The sequence below is a fragment of the Rissa tridactyla genome, chromosome 3 (assembly GCF_028500815.1).
Source record: "Rissa tridactyla isolate bRisTri1 chromosome 3, bRisTri1.patW.cur.20221130, whole genome shotgun sequence".
Classification (NCBI taxonomy): domain Eukaryota; kingdom Metazoa; phylum Chordata; class Aves; order Charadriiformes; family Laridae; genus Rissa; species Rissa tridactyla.
In genome coordinates this window covers 2,643,744-2,662,237 of record NC_071468.1, presented here as the reverse complement: position 1 = coordinate 2,662,237, position 18,494 = coordinate 2,643,744, and the positions used below count along the sequence as shown (strand labels likewise).

Sequence of the window (18,494 nt, the reverse complement as noted above, 5' to 3'; positions counted from 1 at the left end):
TATCAGATATTTTCTGATACTTACTGGTAATTACTTGGGTAGTTAAAAAGCCCTCCAAAATGACGGTTATCAAGGGAGACTAGGAGAGGCTATATATAAGTCTTAAGTTCTAAACCCATTATTTTTTTAAGATCGTGGGCTTAGTGCACTATTTTGGCTACCGGATAAAAAGGAACGTTGTTCTGAAGCCACTTAGTCTTTGCCAGTTGTATCAGTGTTTGGAACGGGTGGGGATAAAAGATACCTTTCAGTTGTGTTAGTAAAGTAATTTAAGTGCCTTCTTAAATTAGCAAACGCTTCTTTTGGTAGAGGGATCCTCTCACCTTCATTAGTACCAATGAATGCGATTGGCTCTTTATGCTTTTGACACCCAAGAATGCCAAGAAAAGCGGCATCCCGTGGCCGTGCGGCGATAGCCCTCCCGTGGCGGCTTGAGGAAGTGCCTGAGAAAATCACTGTACGCGCTACATACATAATAATGCTTGTCTTCTCGGTGCCTGTCGGAATTTCTTGGGACATTTGTCGCATTTGGAAAAAGGCAAATTATGCACCGAGGTCTTAATATTGTTCTGTTGGTAATTTAGTTCTCTTAATGCATGTTTTCCAGGACTTCAGATACTTTATACTCTACTACAGAATGTTGCACAAGAAGAGACTGCTGCCCAGAGTTTCTATCAGACGTATTTCTGTGATATCCTTCAGCACATTTTCTCAGTTGTAACAGACACCTCACACACAGCTGGTAAGAATGAATAAAAATATCTATGAGCCCCTTGATGATGACAATTCTTTTGAACATCAAAATACTGTTAGGCGCATGCTGTTCTGAATAATAACTGCATACGTCTAACTCTGCTCTGCTCAGGTTTGACAATGCACGCATCGATCCTCGCATACATGTTCAACTTAGTAGAAGAGGGAAAAATAAGTACTCCCTTGAACCCGGGCAATCCAGTGAACAACCAGATGTTTATTCAGGAGTATGTTGCTAATCTTCTCAAATCTGCGTTTCCTCACCTGCAAGAGTAAGTGTGCCGTGATTCTTTAATGCTTTTGAAGCGGGTTCTTCTGTCTTGCGATGCTAACGGTTGTGTTTGCTGTTAGTGCCCAGGTTAAGCTGTTTGTAACGGGACTCTTCAGTTTAAACCAGGATATTCCTGCCTTCAAGGAACACCTAAGGGATTTCCTGGTCCAAATCAAGGTATGTTTGGTGTGCTTTTTTCAAGAAATCAAAAATAATTATTCATTAAGGTGCTATCGTTGGAAAGGACTTGGACAGCATTCACGCAGGGTTCATTTAGGAGAGACAAGTTATTTTGCAGCTGTTTAAAATGTAGCGGGAACTCTCAAATGGCTTGCATGACTCTGGTGTATCATGGAATCCATTTCAGTATGATTTGATAAACTGGGCTTAAACGTCATCACTTGTGCTTCACGCTGTGCGTACAGTTCGTATGTCTAAGTTGGCTGCAAAACTAATGGGAAATAAAGCAAGCTGATTTTCAACCAGATTTTGATTCAGTTCTGCTTGGGATGGGGACTTGTTTGAAACTTGCCAGAGTAATGCCATGCTTCTGATTTTCTAAAGATGCTGCAATTCAGGCCGAGTGTAGGGAAGAGTCTGTTAATTAGTTTTCAGAGTGCAATTGTTAGGTATCTCACAACTGTAATGACGCTGCTTTAGTGGTGATAGGCTCCAAACGCCGGGTTACTACAGCATCCTGTTCCGTAACACGTAGTGAAAAATCTTAAAATATTTTACATTCCTTTATATTAATTCTGACCTTGGGAGCAGAAAGCAAAATAAACAAATAGCCTGGCAGGGAACGTGAAAGGAGGATGTTTTTCTGTATCATTCTGGATTTTGAAAACTCTTATTACTCTGCCTAAAGCATTTGACGAGAAACTAATGATTTGATGTGAATTATACAGGAATTTGCAGGTGAAGACACATCAGATTTATTCTTGGAGGAAAGAGAAACAGCCCTTCGGCAGGCTCAAGAGGAGAAGCATAAACTTCAGATGTCTGTACCTGGCATCCTTAATCCACATGAAATTCCTGAGGAGATGTGCGATTAAAAAAAAAAAAAATAATAAAACAAGTTTTGCAGTTTTCTTTCTGTACAGCTACTTTGTTGTGATAGAAGAAAACAGCACTTGGATTATTTGTTGACCAAAATGATGCCAATTTGTAAATTAAAACGTCACCTAGTGGCCCTTTTTCTTATGTGTTTTTTGTATAAGAAATTTTCTGTGAAATATCCTTCCATTGTTTAAGCTTTTGTTTGGTCATCTTTATTTAGATTTGCATGAAGTTGAAAATTAAGGCATTTTCAAAGTAATTACTTCATGCCCATTTTGTGGCTAAGGGGAAAATAGGCAAAACATAACTTGTAAAAGACTATATTGCAAAATAATACAATTTCCTGTAAGAGTATCGATTTTTAAATTCGGGATCATTTTCTTTCTAGTCTGTCCCGCAGTCTAGGAGAAAAGGTAATGAGTAAAGCAGATTGAATTAATTGTTCAGCAGAGGATTATAGCGCTGCGTTTGTTTTGATCAGTTAGCAGCTTTTTGGACCGAGTGGTAAGGCTAGGCTACGTGTATTTGCAAGTTGTATGGCAAGTTTGCAGCAAGATCATGTGCATATCATCCCATTGTAAAGCGACTTCTAAAGAGTATGGGAACACAGTACAGTTAGTTATTTTTACACAGTTCTTTTGTTTTTGTGTGTGTGCTGTCGCTTTGTCGACAACAGCTTTTTGTTTTCCTCAATGAGGAGTGTTGCTCATTTGTGAGCCTTCATTAACTCGAAGTGAAATGGTTAAAATATTTATCCTGTTAGAATAGGCTGCATCTTTTTAACAACTCATAAAATAAAAAAAAAAAACTCTGGCTTTTGAGATGACTTATACTAATTTACATTGTTTACCATGCTGTAGTGCTTAAAGAACACTACTTAAAAGCAAAATAAACTTGGTTTACATTTATTTTTCTTTCTTCGGCTTATTCTTTTATTGGATGAGAACGCTGTGATCATATTTAAGATTTGTACCCTGAAGGCGTAGAAGTTCCTTGAGGTCTAGATAAGCGTTGCTTCTGGCTTGCCTCATCTCGAGGACGTTGGCTGTGCTTGGAAGTTAACACGCACTAAGTCGGGTTCCGTTTGGAAGTGCAGTAGCTGCTCTGACTCACCTCCAGGAATAAAGAAAGTATTCCGTACTAGGTTACTCTAAAATGCCAGGAGCGAGGTGCTCTCGCTCTCTGGGTGGACTCTTTGCAGTGGATTTCAAAGAGGTATTGCACTGTATCTTGACTAAACAATTGCTACTAGTACATGTTAACACCTGTAGACCAGATCTACAGTTATTTTTCTACCTAAAGTTTTGTAATGAAATGATTTTCACAGACTTATGAAGTATGGATACAAAAAGCAGTATGAACACTAAAGATTGGATGTACAGTCTTGGCTTCCCCGTTTTTGTAATGTCTTGTCTCTGTTTTCTAAGAGTTGATGTTAAGCCCTCCCCAGGTTTTTCCATTTATTTGGGTTTTAACCTTGTTACTACGATGCAAAGTATAGCCATTCACGCCGAGCTGTCAGACGAGGTCTGTGGAGGTGTTTTATGTAAGTTTGCGTACTGTCGTGGACTTTGTGCTGTGTATTCAGTTTGACGTAGAAGTGCATGAGTTAGCAGTGTTCCCGTAGAATTTAGCTGTGGCCAGAACGCTTTCCGGTTTTTTGTATTGGCCCTTTTCTGTTCATGAACATCTCTCCGTTTGTTTTACTGAGCTGGCCCTAAAAAAAGCACAGCTGCTGCTGCCTGGAGGCCATTTGGCAACACCAGTGTTGGGAGCTGGCCGTTGCTAATCTTTGGAGAGAAGGTTCCTCAGACTCTTTATGGCTAGGACTTGGAATACAGCCTACCAAAAATGTTTGTGATGTCAACAGTTGCAGAACTGATTTCGTTCTCTCCTTAAAGCTCACGATTTAAGCTTTTCCATGTCTTCCTGTCCCATTGATGTATAGCTTTCTGTTCCGCTCTGTGAAGGCAGCATCATCTTTAATAGGCAGTTTAAAATATGTGAAGTACTGTTGAAGGACGTGTCCAGAATGGACGTTAAGTGGCTTGTGACCAGGCCGAGTCGCAGCGTTACAGAGCTACAGATTATCAAAAGCTGTGCAGAGAAGAAAACCTTATTAAAATGGAAATAAATACCACCAATAGTGCGACGTCTGAATGATCCTATCCCATGAGTCACAGAACTAAATACGGAATTGGTTCTGACATGCAGTGGCATTGAAAGTAGTTTTGAACAAAAAAATGCACATATGCTTCTATGCGTGTTAATTCTTTTCCGTATTTAGGATTCAAGTTTGTCTGAGGCTTGCGGTCTGGTTCTTACCGAAGAATTAAATCTGACCTAACCTCTCAGCAAATATGAAATGTATTTTTAAAGTTGATTCAAGAGAAGAGTTGTTTCATTATTTTGATACCTTTTGGATTATCTAGTAACAAAATTTTAATCTTAGTTTTTGCTTCCCTTTTAGATCTAAAAAACTTAACTGTGGTCTTGACTTGTTATCTTAAGAATTGGTGCCTTTCGCTGATCTCTGCAGATGCTATAAAAACGCAGCTTATGCAGAGTTCTGGATACCGTTAAAGATTTGACTTGCGTGTGTGCAGATCTCTAGGGCAGTTATCCTGGATGCGGACAAAATCATTACAATGTACGTCTTAGGAAAGTTCTAGTTCTAATGCACACTCTGTAAATTGAAATATATGGATAAAAAGCATGAACCATCATCTAAACATCTACGTAACTTGGAACTATATGTAAACCAATGTTTTGTGCATATTTCTATACAGACTTTTTCAAAGAAAACCCAGTTCTATGTACTGCAGGTGCATTCAGAAATAGAAACATTACCGGGTGTTTTCTGTGTTTACATGAATCGGTTGCCTGTTAGCTGACGAAGACACCCCCGAGGACTTGTTTCAGGCTACCATGATGTGTTTGCTACTGTAACTGAAGCAGATTATTTTCCAAAGCATTTTAGGTTAGTTTGTTTTGTTTTTAACTAGAATAATTTGGTGTGTGTTAATCTGATTGGTTAAGTGAACTATTTTCCAATAAAGCTAATATTTATGCAAAAAAAAAGCTTTAGAAATGCTCATCTCTCAAGGAAGCTTTTAAGAGTGGCTTTACTAGTTCTTAGCACTGGAAAGGCAATAAGACTTCAGCTGTGGGTTTCTTAATGGAGAAGAAAAAAAAGATTAGGAAAAGATGCTGAAAATAATGTGTAAAACTGTAGAGAAGCTGTGGCTGAAATGAGGAACCTGCATTAGTGCTGTATTGTGACCGGGGGCCAGTCTGTCCCGTACTCCGTTTGTCATTGGAGAAAGGATTGTTACGGGTCCAAGACTTCTGGAGCACCGGATGCATTTGCTGGAAGATAAGCCGACTTTTTCCCATTCTCCCCACTTAGTAGGTTTGTCTCCAAATGTTATGAAGCAAAAATCGAAATGTTGGAGATAGGGTTTTGGGTTTTTTTTAAATAACTTTTGGTGCCAAAAATGAGTAAAAGAACATACCTCTCCCTTCATGAATGCACCTCTGCACTTGATTTCTTGACAGTGAACTTATTTTTGGGTAGACTTAGGAGATCCTTGCTTCATTGTCCAAGGCTGATCATGGCCAGCAGCGTTCCTTGGGAAAAGGCTTAGCCATTCCAGCTGAGGGATTCATTTTTCAGGTAAGATTGCACATACAATGCACCTTAATTACTCCAAGTACATGAAATCCCAGATTTCATTCACATGTACCTGCCCCGCGTGCCGCTATAGGTCTTTGTACACGTGTTTCCGCTACCTGTGAGCGCTGCTTTGTGCTGTGAGTGGGTGCAAGAAAAGAGAGCGCTAAGGAAAGATGGGGTTGAGGAGCAAGGTTCTGGACGTTAGGAGTATGGATGAATGACAGAAGTCAAAGATGAACTCTAGACACATTTTCCCTTTTATTTACCCCTTGCAAGTTAAACAGCACTTTTTTTTTTCTAAGCAATACATTGGATAGTCTCTTCCAAGTCCCCAAGGTGTGAAAAGGCCTGGTTTTTTTTACTGTTGAACACCTTTTAAGTCTTAGCTCTTTTAAATCTCAAGGTTTTTTCTAAGTCTTGAGAAGTCTGTCGTTAGTCTTTTGTGGATTCTGTAATATCGGCAAAGTCTATCAGGAAAGATCGGCCAGTTTATGTTGGAGGATGGAGAGAGGAGTTAAAATTGTTTTCTCGGCTGTGACAACATGACAAGGTTTAAGTGTGTGTGCGCTGCGAAGGGCTGACTGCAGCCCGCTTACTACCACTGCCGGTTATTTTAACATGTATAGCCAGGCAGTAATCACCAGTTTTTTCTTGTGGCATCTCTTTAGTGTTACATCTGGCTTGAGCATTTTTGCATCAAGCTTCGTAACTGGCTCATATCTTTGCAATTAGCAAAATTAGCAAAAAAAAAAAAAAAAAAAAAAAAAAAAAGCAGCAGCTGTCTTGGGCTCTCTCTGACTGGTAAGATGGTTCAGGTGCTGATGCTGAAGTAGCCGTTGTCTTGCTTTCAAATCAAAGGGATGACCGGTCATGTGTGACTACTGTATCGGCTGAAATAATCAAAATGAAGATTGACACACGCTGTGAGGGATATCCCCGAAGGAGGCTGAGAACGTGGGTATAATCCTCAGGCTGCCTCATCTGGAAATAGCAGCGTAGACTAGTAGCACTGAATCTCAAGTTAGGACAGCAAATCTCCACCAGACCCCTATGGGTACAGAAGTACTCAAAGAAAACAACTGAATTACAAACCATAGAATCATCGAATAGTTTGGGTTGGAAGGGACCTTTGGAGGCCATCTGGTCCGACCCCCTGCCATCAGCAGTGACACCTTCGACTCCATCAGGCTGCTCAGAGCCCCGCCCAACCTGACCTTGAATGTCTCCCACCTCTCTGGACAAATGTTCCAGTGTTTCACCACCTTCCTTGTAAAAAACAGCTTCCTTATATCTAGTCTAAATCTTCCCTCTTTTAGTTTAAAGCCATTACCCTCTGCCCTATTGCAACGGGCCCTGCTAAAAAAGCGTGTGCCCATCTTTCTTAACCAAGACTGCGGCTGCGGAGACAGGCTCCAAGGTGCAGTCTGAAACCACTCCAAAGCGGAGCTTACCCTGTTTACCTGGCTGTACAGCCTGATTCTTGCCACACCCAATAGCTGATAATAATGTTTATTAGAATGCAGGCTATTTTCCTACTAAAATGCTGAGCAGCCAGTTAGACAGCTGATTCTGGAGCAAGCTGTTTAATGTAGCTTGGCAGTGCAGTGAGCATTATCTAGTCTTACGTGACAGGTTTTTGACCTAATAGGGCTATAAATTATTTTGAGTGTATTCTCTAATAGTTGGGGTAAGACAAACTAATTTGTCTTCACAGGGTGCTGTGATATCAAAGTCTAGTTAGACATGAACCTTGTTAAAAAGTTTAAAATGCTAACAGAGCAGTGAAAGTCAAGTGCTGAAACTTAAAGTGTGTAAATTTAAAGTGATGCTGTTGCACTTCGGCCAAGTTTCATTGTTAGCAGAGACTTACTTCCTTTAGTTAAATGAAAGATTTCCTATGAAATGGATTCCAACCATTCCCAGCATCATTCCAGAACAGATCTAACTGGACGGGCTGGAACTCATCTTTGTGACACTATCCTCTGTACAGCAGAAATTACTCACTTGCTTTCCAGCTGTCACAGCTCCCGTCTCCTCTTAGACTCTGCTGGAATCACTGGTAGTCAAACGTGCAATCCGTTCGCCTATCGCTGCTACAGGAATGGGAACCTACAGCAGAGCAACAGAAAGTTCAAAGGGAAGATAATTCATTCATCCCCCACAAGACAAAGCTCTGGTTAAAGTAGTTGATGTGACTGGTGTTTTAAAAAAAACTTTTTAAAAAACGTTTCAGTTAAGTCTTTCACGTTCCACAATTACTATTCTGAGGTTGAACAACCAACTATGTATGTTCATAAAGAGAATGAAGACTTAATAATAGAAAGTACGAGGCAGGCTAGGAGGGCCTGAGGTGTCCCAAGGAAGGAAGAGGGGCAGTGATTGGTTTTACTACCTCGGCCCCTAATCCACCTCAGGGCTGTTGGTTCTGGTTTTGTTCTGGTTGTTTGTTTTTCTTTTGGTGAATTCCATCTTAAATGTAAAGAAAAACAGGATTACAGTATTTTTTCAGTGTTAGGACATAGTAGGACATCATTAACTTTGGAAAAGTATATGTATATATGTTACCAAACTCTTAATCCAGTCCTAAATTTGGATTAAGAATTTCAGTTTTGCTCGGGTCTTGTGTTTATCTAAGCTATTCCTCTAGAAGAACCGTGCTGGCAGTTTACCAGAGCAAATATTTCCAGATTAGGAGCATCACAGTCAAGGGAAGGAACGAGGGTCTCCCGGGGATCAAATGACCTTGCAAGGACGGCACATGAGGAGAGAATAAAGGTCAAGAGAAAAAACAACATGTAGAAGAGCGGGAGGCTGATGACCACTATAACCAGGCCAGTTACAGCTCCCATTGCCTTTTGTTTGGAAGCTAACATTTCATTTAAAATAAAAAAAAAAATTATTATTATTGTGTGCAATAAAAAGAATTTAGCTGGCGATATTCCAGCCTGCACAAAAGCAGGAGTGACTCAAGGTCACCCATACTCTTCTGTTGTATTCATTGAGCTTGGCATGTGATGCCACGCCACAAACGGCCCCTTCCTTGTGCTGACTCGGGTGGTTATGTGGTGCTGCAGTCAGATCAAAGAGCTGATTGGTCAGAAAAACGATCTTTTAAGTTGGTTTGGCAGTTGATTTTGGTTCTGTTACGAAATTTACTGCAAAGCCTGTATAAGGAAGGAAGAGGGGAAAGAAAAGGGAAAATTCAAATCCGATTATGCAGATTGTAGAACTACACTCTCTGTCAAAAAATGTGGTCTTTGGCCAGATGCAGACAACTCACTCATATTGTACAGCCTGATTACACGCTAGTGGGAATACCTGTGCGATATAATGTTAAAGGTTAAGGACGTGAGTAAGCATGACTTCTTGGAGATACAGGTTTTATATTATTCTGGTGTGATGAAGTTTAGTTTCTAAGTTTCTCTTTGTACAGCTCTTGGCTTCCAACTTCCACAAATTCAGTTTTGATAAGGGTAAGAAGTAAAGGGTATTCCAGCACATGACGACTGATACGATTCAGAAAACACCATGTAAGATATTGCAAAGACAATTCATGAAAGCTGTGGAAGAAAAATGACATACAAAAGATAGACAAGTGAAATAATCTGACACAGAGAAGGAAAGAAAGCACATCAAGTGAAAAATAACTTTATACGTACACACAACGTAAAAGCCCCTGGTCCACCTTTGAGGGATCCCAAAGTTTTGAAAGCAGTGCCGTAGAAAAGAAAGGTGGCTGGTACCTTAGTTCAGGCACGAGCAAAATGTGATCGCGGTGATAGTCCGGAATGCTCTTTTAGTCTTCCCTTATGCAAGTCTTCAGGCTATCTGGAAGAGATCACACAGCCAAAAAAGGTCTGACAGGGTCCAGTACATCTGTGTCATTTTAATAACTAAACCAGTGTGGTGATTTAGTTATTAAACTAGTTAAATAACTAGTTAATGGTGGTTAGATTTCTATCAATAGAAAATACATTGTTTATATTGTTCTCACTATGACTGTCAGGAATTAAAACATCTTTAAGTTACATATAACAAGAAAGATCAGTAATAAGTTTCAGGGAATTTTTTAGTTTACTTACACACAGTCCTCCTCCTGTCTCTTGTATTGATTGGTGTCCTTCGTTATTCTCAGAAATCCTCTTTGAAAGACACTTGCATTAACACGTGATGTGAATTAGTAACAGACAAAAAGGAATCCGCGTCTCATGTAGACTCTCAAAGAAGTTAATTTTCTCTATTAATTTAATTCAGTCAATGGAAATTTCAGCAGGGAATGTTTAAGAATAACCCCAACTTGGAAAGTATTTAAAAAACAAGTAGTGACAAGAAGTCTGGGTGAAAGATCATTCTAGTATATTCCTGACTTCCACAGTAGTTGTGTCTGAGGCTAGATCTTTTGATTACAATAACTTGTCTCTTATTTTTAAAGAGTAGCGGAGTTCTTTTGGCTTAGCTTAACAAACTGATGCCTCGAGGACTGTTAGGAGAATGTTCTGTGCACTTGAGTGGGAGGCTACGTATACAACTACCAGTGGTGTTATCAGCCTGTGTAAACACGCTTATGGAAATAAATAAAAAAAAAAAAAAAAGACAGAACTGCATTTCCACAATGACATCAGAGTTACATATATTTTTTCCATTTAAGTCAGTCACTGAGGAACTCAGAACAGCCCTCCATTTTTTTTTTTCCTAATTTGGCAATTTTGATTTATTTTACCCTCTACTAAGCTATATTGCATCTGCATTGCGGCTATTAATAGGTTTGTTTCCTTAATCCTATGTACAAGTCAGTAAACTAGAGGCATTCCGAGTAACGCACTGCCTCGCCACTGGGTGGTACTACAGAAATAAAAAACGCTGCCTGGTACCAGGGAAGTCCCTACTTCGGGGAGAAAAAGCAGCCGGGATCCCTCACCAGATGCCTATTCCAATTCCGTGTGCCCGCACCGGTGAGCATGTGAGTGTGCAAGGCTAATAGATGGCAAAAAAAACCCCAAAAAACCCACACCACGCAGTTTTCCTTGTATGTAAAATTGCTGTTTGCTTGAAAACGTGTCTTCCGGGGGTCTGAAAACTTGTTCAAAATGCGACCAAGAGTTAACTGCAGTTGTAAATCAGCATAAATTATGTAATTTTAAATGAAGTCTTTTCGGTTGTTAAGAAATCTGGATTATTTCAGGAGACGGACTTTCTCCTCATTTTCCAGCGTTTCCAACTGTTTATAGACGTTGTACTTGCCATTAGACATTTAATATGCAAAGTAGATCAGCGTCCAAAGCGGGGGAGGGGGGGAAGCAGGGTCAAATATTCGTCCACGTATGAGGTAAAAATAACGTAATTATCTGCATACAACGCTACCGCAGCACTTCAGCCGCCCGTTTTCGGGAGGCCGGCGGGGCCCCGCTCCTGCCCGTCCCTTCGGCTCCCCTCAGCCGCGGCTGGGCGGGAAGGAGATGGCTGACGGAGGCTCTTCCGTCAGGAATTACCCACAGGCCCGAAAAGGGCCCGCCTAGAAAAAGAGGAAGCTCCCTTCCTGCACAGCCCGCCGGCAGCAAGCGCTCCCTTCAGGCCGGAGGTCCCAGAGGGCCGCCGCTGCTCCCCCTCTCCTCGCCAACCCCATCTCCTCGCCAGCCCGCCGCGCTCCGGCAGGCCGTTTCCAGCTCGGCCAACGTATACATTTAAAAAAATAAAAATAATTAAAAAAAAAAATGATAAGGGAGTAACCGGGCAGCGGAGCGTTATTGGAGGAGATTCCCCCCCCTCCCGGGAGGCGGGAAGAGGGCAGGGAAACACGCTTCCCGCCCTACCCCGGGCGCGCGCCCAGCCGCAACCGCCGCCGCCATTTTACCTCACCGGGCCCCGGCTGCCGGCGCGGCCCGCCCCCTTCCTCCTCCTCCTCCTCCTCCCCGCTCGGCAGCCCGCCGCTCGGCCCGGGGTGGGAAGGCGGGGCGAAGGGAAAGGGAGGAGGGACTCGGCCACCTTCGCCTCCCGCCTGGTCGGAAACTGCCGAGCTGAGCCCGAGCGCCCTGTCCCCCCTCGCTCCCGTCCCCTCCTCCTCCTCCTCCTTCCCCCTCAGCAAAATGGCGGCGCGTGGAGTCACTGGGAGCCAGTGAGTGACTCGGCTTCTCCTCCCCGCCGCTACCGCCGCCGCCACAGGCTCATTTGCATTGATCAGCCGCCCCATCCCCCGCTCCCCCGGATCCCAGACCGGCCCCTGCCTCTCCCCCTCCCCCCCCCCTTCTCTTCCTATTCCTTCCCGCCCCCTCCTTCCCCTCCCCCCCGGCTGACCCCCGCCCCGGCCCCCATCAATCATCAATCAGCAGCACCGAGTGGATCAATCAATGGTCGGGAGGAGGCGGCGGCGGCGGCTGCTGCTGTTAATGAACAATGTGTGAGAGCTGCGCCGAGCTGCTGGAGGTGTTAAATGAGAGTAAGTGCGGCCGCCCTCCCCCGCTACCCTCCCCCCAACACTCCTTGCCCCGGGCCGGGACCCCACGTACCCTCCTCTACACGGGCTGGGTTATAACCCCGCTCCATCTCCTTCCTTACCCCCCCCACCCAACCCCTTGCCTTTCCCCGCTCGGGCCTCCTGGGCGCGGGGTTACCTCTCTGCGGGGTGGCCATAGAGGGAGAGCTTGCCCTACTCTGCGGCTTCTTTCCTCCCCCCCCTCCCCTTCCCCTCCTCTCCGTGCCGGGCGACTTGCGGCCTGGGGAGGGTGCGCCGAGGGGCTGTCCTCGCCGGGCCTTCCGCAGAGCCGCCCCCCCCTCCTTTTCCCGCTCTCCCCCGTTCCCGCCTGCCCCCCGGGTGTCTGCGTGTGGGGCCGGGCGGGGACGTGACCCTGCCGTCGGCGTGAGGAACCCGCTCCTCGCCCCGCATCCCCGGGAAAGCCGCAGCGGGGCCTAGCTGGCTCCCGGCTGGGCTGAGGAGGTGCCTGGAAGCCGCTCCGGTGGCTGCTGAGCAGCTGGAGGCCGGGCCTGGGCTGGGTCCCTCTCAAGCGGCAGACAAGGCGGCTCTGAGTGATCCTGCCTCCCCCCTCCCCCTCGCGGTGTGGTGGGGCGGGGGGGGGAGGTGGTTTTTCGGGTACTTATTTTTTTCCGAAGCGACTGCCGGGCTGTGAGGGAACCGGCGCCTCAGGGAGCCCGGCTCGGCTTTGCGAGGGCCGGGCTGGCGTTGAAGGAGAGGGGGGGGGGAAGGAGCTGCCGGCTGCTTCACTTCAGGGGTGGTCTCTTGCATCCTTCCGAAGTTTCCTCTTTACAGGTGTTCCCTAAAGAGCCGGGAGGGTTAATACGGCAGGTATTCTTCCCCCGGCACCGCTGGGATCCGTTTCCATTCGGGGCACGAAATCCCCTTTACCCCTACGCAGTAGGCCTCGGGTATCCCTGAGAACCTGCTCCCGGCCCTCCCTGCCAGGCAAGGTACCTTCCCCGCTTCCCCGGGACTCCTCTCTGTGCACTGCTTCATGAACAAAGGCTAAAAACCATGATTTCCAGAGATGCCGAGGAATTTAACGAACTTACCAGTTGAAGTTCGTGATTAGCGGGAAGTTTAGCTATCTCCAATCTTAAGCATTTTTCCTGGTTGTACGCTGCGGTCTGCTTAGGGGCAAATTGTGTTCCAATAAACTGAGGCACAGAATGCTTCCTGGAGCAGGATTTGGATAGAGTTTTCTTTTCCTTAACTCTTGTGAGGCCCAGTTGCATGTGGTGTGTGTTCTTTCCTAAGATTTATTAGTAGATACTATGATAGTTGAATGTTGGCCTCTTTCTTGCTGGGGAAATATGATATTCAGGTGATGGCCAGCTTTTTATTTGAAAAGTAAATACGTATGTGTAAAACTAACTTTCAGGAGAGCCTAGAGGCTGGAATAAATCAGATTAAAAGGTTAACATCGGAGAACTGTTGGGTTGTTAAAATTGTTTGCCAAGTTTGGCTAAGCTTGCAATTCCAATATCTTGTTTTGAACAATCTGTGTGATGTTTACTTAATTTAGCATGTATATCTTATCTTTCTCAACTGGAGCGGTGGAGAATATGCTGGTACTATAGATTGAATGCTTATTTAAACAGTAGGTTCAAAATAAGACTAAACTATTAATGGTGTACTGATGACAACTGCTTGTTGGAAGAGATAACTTCGCTTAGTTTTGATAGATTGATAAATAATCATTGTTTAAAATTGATCGATTGGTATGATCAAACAAAAAAGAGTTGTAACATTAAATTTGATATTTCAAGAAATCTCTGCAATACCAGTATGAATTTATTTTTAGAACCATTTTAAGGTAATTGGGCAGCTAGATATTCCCTTATAGATAAAGCAATGTCTTAAATCACTTTAACAATTTTTTAAAAATATGTAACTAGGGTATGGATAATTTAATGGTTCTGTATAACGTAAGATATAAACCTGCCATTTATGAAAAGGAAATTTGGTGCTTTAAGTTAAATTTATTTGGGAAATTATGCACTACTATTGCTATATAGTTAACTTACAAAAAAGCTGGTCAGATAACGTTAGGTTTGGCACGCTTCAAATAAGCATGACTATTTTGTGTGTGTGTTTGGATACGAAGGCATATATGATGGTGCATTGTGTGTGCCACCTACCTTCTCACTGTATGAGAATGAGTTATGAGGGAGGTATGCTTTCTTTTATAACTTCAAGTTGTGTTTTTTGCATTTCTTAAGTAATAATTAAAGGTAGCATGCAAAGATAATGTCAAGCCTTGGTTTTTAAAACACTGCAGCAAAAATGAAAAGTGGTAGTAAAGAATGAGGTCATGCCCAAAATGTGTGAGCCAGAGACTGCCAGCAGTTTCCTTTTCTGCCCGCTGAGCATTTGGGATCGCCTCTTCACTGAAACTACTGAAACAGTGTTTTGAAAGAGGTCCAGGAAACATAATCTAGTTTGTTTTAGAAATTTCTTGCTAAACTAAATATTTTTACACAGAACACATACCACCCTTTGTCTTCGTTTACCCTGATGTTTACAAAATAATTATTTGGTATCAGTTGTATGACAGGTCACTTAAAAAGTGAATTGACTAACAACTCTTTAATGTACTGTTTTGAAAAGAACACGTGGGAAGCTCCGGTTTTCTTCAGAAGAAGTTACCAGTTTATGGATGACAGAAGGGTGGAATTGAACAATTCTGCAAACAGCCAGGCATATTTTTATTATCAGCATATTAGTCCCACTGTAAACTGCTACAATATTAATCCACACCCCATAACAACACGCAGAGATGGAGCTTTTGTCTGGCAGCAATCTTGTGTAGGCCCAGGGTTATGTCTTGCTAGAGCTCATTTTACTACAAGGTGCCAGGTCCTTAGGCTTGGTTTTGTAACAGATAGTCAATGGGCTTGCTTCTGTGGAACTCCTGAGGGCCATCTGAGGTCTTATGGAACTGGAAACCTGTAGTTTGAAATTATTTTTTGGTCATTAGATCCATATGTAAGCGTATATATGTTTAACACAAAGCTTCATTGCTATGCTTAAGTGTGAGAAGCAGGCAAAGTTTTATGGACAGAAGCAGCAATGTTGGGTTTGGTTGTTTGTTTGGGTTTTTTTTTTTTTCCCCCTCTTGCAGCATCTTTCTTTTCAGCATTTGATATGAAGTATGAAACCCAGTAAATTCCCTGATCTTGAACTTACTTCCTGAGAAGCAGTAGTAGTTTCAAGTTGTTATTTGACCCAGGAACTCAGTGAAACACTTGTTCCTCTATGAAATGTCCAGGCTTTAAAGCAGTTTTTGCATGGCAAGACGATTTGTTGTTCGCTCAGAGTAAACGGTCTACAATTTCTCGCTGAGTGTTCTAGGTATGTTAGCATCACTTATGTTTTCCCAGGCAGGGGTTTAATAGGAGTAAAGTCTTTATACAGTCTCGTCTGATTTCTGAAATGATCTTCCAGAACATAAACATTTTTAGTAGCCTTAAATAGAAAGAAAAAAAAAGGAAGACACAATTGTTTACTTTTAAAGATAAGGGCACTTATTTATAGAAGACTTAAGAACAGATTCTTATGGCATTAATTATAGGGGTTCACTTAAATGTACCCACTTTCTACAGGAAAAACGTGTGGAGGACGTTATGTGCTTTAATGTTAGTTTACAGTATTCTGTATCCCAAAATGAACCCTGATATTGACACACTGTGCATTCCTTGGTTTCTTTGGATGCCAGCTCTTGTCAGTCTAGGAGGGATTATATTAAGTTACATTTGTTCTTTGGTAATATTTACATTATGCTGTGGTCCAGAGGCCCTGATCAGGATAGTTCTGTTTTGCTAGGCACTGTGCAGATATCCAGATAGTCTTAACCCTAAAGTAAGCCAGAAAATACAGAAATGTAACATTAAACATGGATTTTTCCACCTCAAGTCTTTTACACCCATAGTCTTGCAGGTCGCTGTGTCACACCTGAAGCCACAGTAACAGTTTGAACTACGTATAGAACCATGTTATCACTGGACGCTTACACAGGTTTCACCTCGAAGTAGAGAGTACATGATGCTCCGTGATAAGCGTTTGTTGAGTGTAAGGTTGTCTTTGCGTGCCTGGGAGCGCCTCTTCTTAGCTTAGAGTGGAAATCTAGTTCTCAGACTGGTTGTGAGTCAGTTGTGCTTGTAGTCCTGGCTGTGGCACGTCCCAGAGAGGCTGACTGGTCTTGGTTGCCTAAGAGGCTTCCCTTTGGGACTGCAACTGGTGTTGCTGTATGTTGACTTAGAACTCTGTAGATGGTTTTGGTTGAGATCTGTTTTGTTCTTTTTGTTTGGTTTGGTTTTTATAAAAGTAAGAAAAAAAAATTACAGCATGGATAAATAGGTTTTATTATACAGCAGCGGTTGTGGGTTTAGGTAACTTTGGTAGGCCTAGGTTATTCCCAGTTCTTGGTTTCTGGGAACTAAGTTTGTTTCCTTCCCAGCATTCTGCTTCACTTGCTTCGATCATTACCTCTTTAGTCCATTTTATTTTTTTTCCTAGCAGCTCTGAAACCTCATAAAATGAGTTCACATTGATGAGTAGAGGCTTCCAGGTATTATTCTACTACACAAGCTTGCAGGCCGTTCTTCTCATTACATTTGCTCTTAAACCTTTAGTAAAACATAAAAAAGAAAACCCAAAACAAAAAACTCGGTGTACTATTTACTATTCGTATAGCTTCAGGATAGCCCAGAGTTTGGATGCTGAAGATGCTTGACTTGACTTCTTGTCACATAATTCTGGCATCTAGGAAGTACAAAGAGTGGACTTAGAGGTTGAGTGAGGCAATGTTCACCTTGAGGTAGATAAGAAATTAGAATCATAGAATCATAGAATCATAGGGTTGGAAGGGACCTCTGGAGATCATCTAGTCCAACCCCCCTGCCAGAGCAGGGTCACCTAGAGCAGGTTACACAGGAACACGTCCAGGTGGGTTTTGAATGTCTCCAGAGTTGGAGACTCCACCACCTCTCTGGGCAGCCTGTTCCAGTGCTCTGCCACCCTCAGGGTAAAGAAGTTCCTCCTCATGTTTAGGTGGAACTTCCTATGTTCAAGTTTGTGCCCATTGCCTCTTGTCCTGTCCCTGGGCACCACTGAAAAGAGCCTGGCCCCATCCTCCTGACACCCACCCTTTAAGTATTTATAAGTGTTGATAAGGTCCCCCCTCAGACGTCTTTTTTCCAGACTGAAGAGACCCAAATCCCTCAGCCTTTCCTCATAAGAGAGGTGTTCCAGTCCCCTAATCATCTTTGTAGCTCTCTGCTGCACCCTTTCCAGCAGTTCCCTGTCCCTCTTGAACCGGGGAGCCCAGAACTGGACACAGTACTCCAGGTGCGGCCTCACCAAGGCAGAGTAGAGGGGGAGGATGACCTCCCTTGACCTGCTGGCCACACTCTTCTTGATGCACCCCAGGATGCCATTGGCTTTCTTGGCCACAAGGGCACATTGCTGACTCATGGTCATCCTGTTGTCCACCAGGACTCCCAGGTCTCTTTCCACAGAGCTGCTCTCCAGCAGGTCAGCACCCAACCTGTACTGGTGCATGGGGTTGTTCCTCCCCAGGTGCAGCACCCTACACTTGCCCTTGTTGAACTTCATAAGGTTTCTCTCTGCCCAGATCTCCAACCTGTCCAGGTCTCTCTGTATGGTGGCACAGCCTTCCGGTGTGTCAGCCACCCCACCCAGCTTGGTGTCATCAGCAAACTTGCTGAGGGTGCACTCTATCCCCTCATCCAGGTCATTGATGAATATATTGAACAGGACTGGACCCAGTACTTTGAAGTATTGAATTGAAGTATTCCAGAGCGTTGCAGCGTTCAGTTTGCTCTTTGGGATCTGGAGAGGACGAATATTTTATGCTGTGAATATTCGTGTATTACTTTAGATACTGAATATATGTTATAAGAAGATTGTTACGAATATTGCATACTTACCATCACTTGGTCCACAAGAACTGCTGTCACTTGTGCAGTGGTTGCCTGTAAGTTTCAGTATTGATTATTTGACTACCCCTAGTGTTTAGTGCAGATCTGGTGTTTCATTTGATTGTTTGACGATTCCTCTTGTGCAAAACTGTAAAACAGTCGTTTCTGCATGGCGCACTTTTTTTTTGGCCTTTTTTTTAAAGATTCCTGTTTTCTTTCCACTTACATGTTATTTCCTTGTTCAGAACCTCTGCTTAGACTCTATGGAGGAATTATTGGGGTAACTGCCCAACTTTATTAATTACATTACCCTAAATCTTACTG

At 43.3% G+C, this 18,494-nt stretch overlaps 2 protein-coding genes and 1 long non-coding RNA gene across 24 annotated transcripts in view; 2 read left to right on the top strand and 1 right to left on the bottom strand.

Annotated features, from left to right (window-relative positions):
* The window catches only part of XPO1 (exportin 1), a 40,425-nt gene extending 35,261 nt beyond the window's left edge, over positions 1-5,164 (top strand). For all 5 annotated transcript variants that reach the window (XM_054194312.1, XM_054194311.1, XM_054194310.1 and 2 more), the window contains 4 exons: positions 608-742; positions 866-1,025; positions 1,105-1,201; positions 1,933-5,164. In XM_054194312.1, coding sequence (XP_054050287.1) covers positions 608-742; positions 866-1,025; positions 1,105-1,201; positions 1,933-2,079 — 539 coding nt within the window. In that variant the 3' untranslated portion in view covers positions 2,080-5,164. The remainder of the gene's footprint in view (positions 1-607; positions 743-865; positions 1,026-1,104; positions 1,202-1,932) is intronic.
* A 450-nt stretch (positions 5,165-5,614) lies between these two features.
* On the bottom strand, positions 5,615-12,488 carry LOC128906665 (uncharacterized). Of its 4 annotated transcripts, none has more exons than XR_008465284.1 (5): positions 12,368-12,488; positions 9,842-9,913; positions 9,419-9,587; positions 7,764-7,868; positions 5,615-6,649 (listed from the first exon to the last, which is right to left on the bottom strand). It is a non-coding gene; the product is annotated as an uncharacterized LOC128906665 (long non-coding RNA). The 4 variants fall into 4 exon arrangements; XR_008465285.1 differs by lacking the exon at positions 12,368-12,488 and adding an exon at positions 11,611-11,784; XR_008465283.1 differs by lacking the exon at positions 12,368-12,488 and having other exon boundaries at positions 9,503-9,587; positions 9,842-11,604.
* Positions 12,048-18,494, top strand: part of USP34 (ubiquitin specific peptidase 34) — a 134,587-nt gene continuing 128,140 nt past the window's right edge. For all 15 annotated transcript variants that reach the window (XM_054194306.1, XM_054194309.1, XM_054194297.1 and 12 more), the window contains exon 1: positions 12,048-12,192. In XM_054194306.1, the coding sequence (XP_054050281.1) occupies positions 12,150-12,192 (43 nt within the window). In that variant the 5' untranslated portion in view covers positions 12,048-12,149. The remainder of the gene's footprint in view (positions 12,193-18,494) is intronic.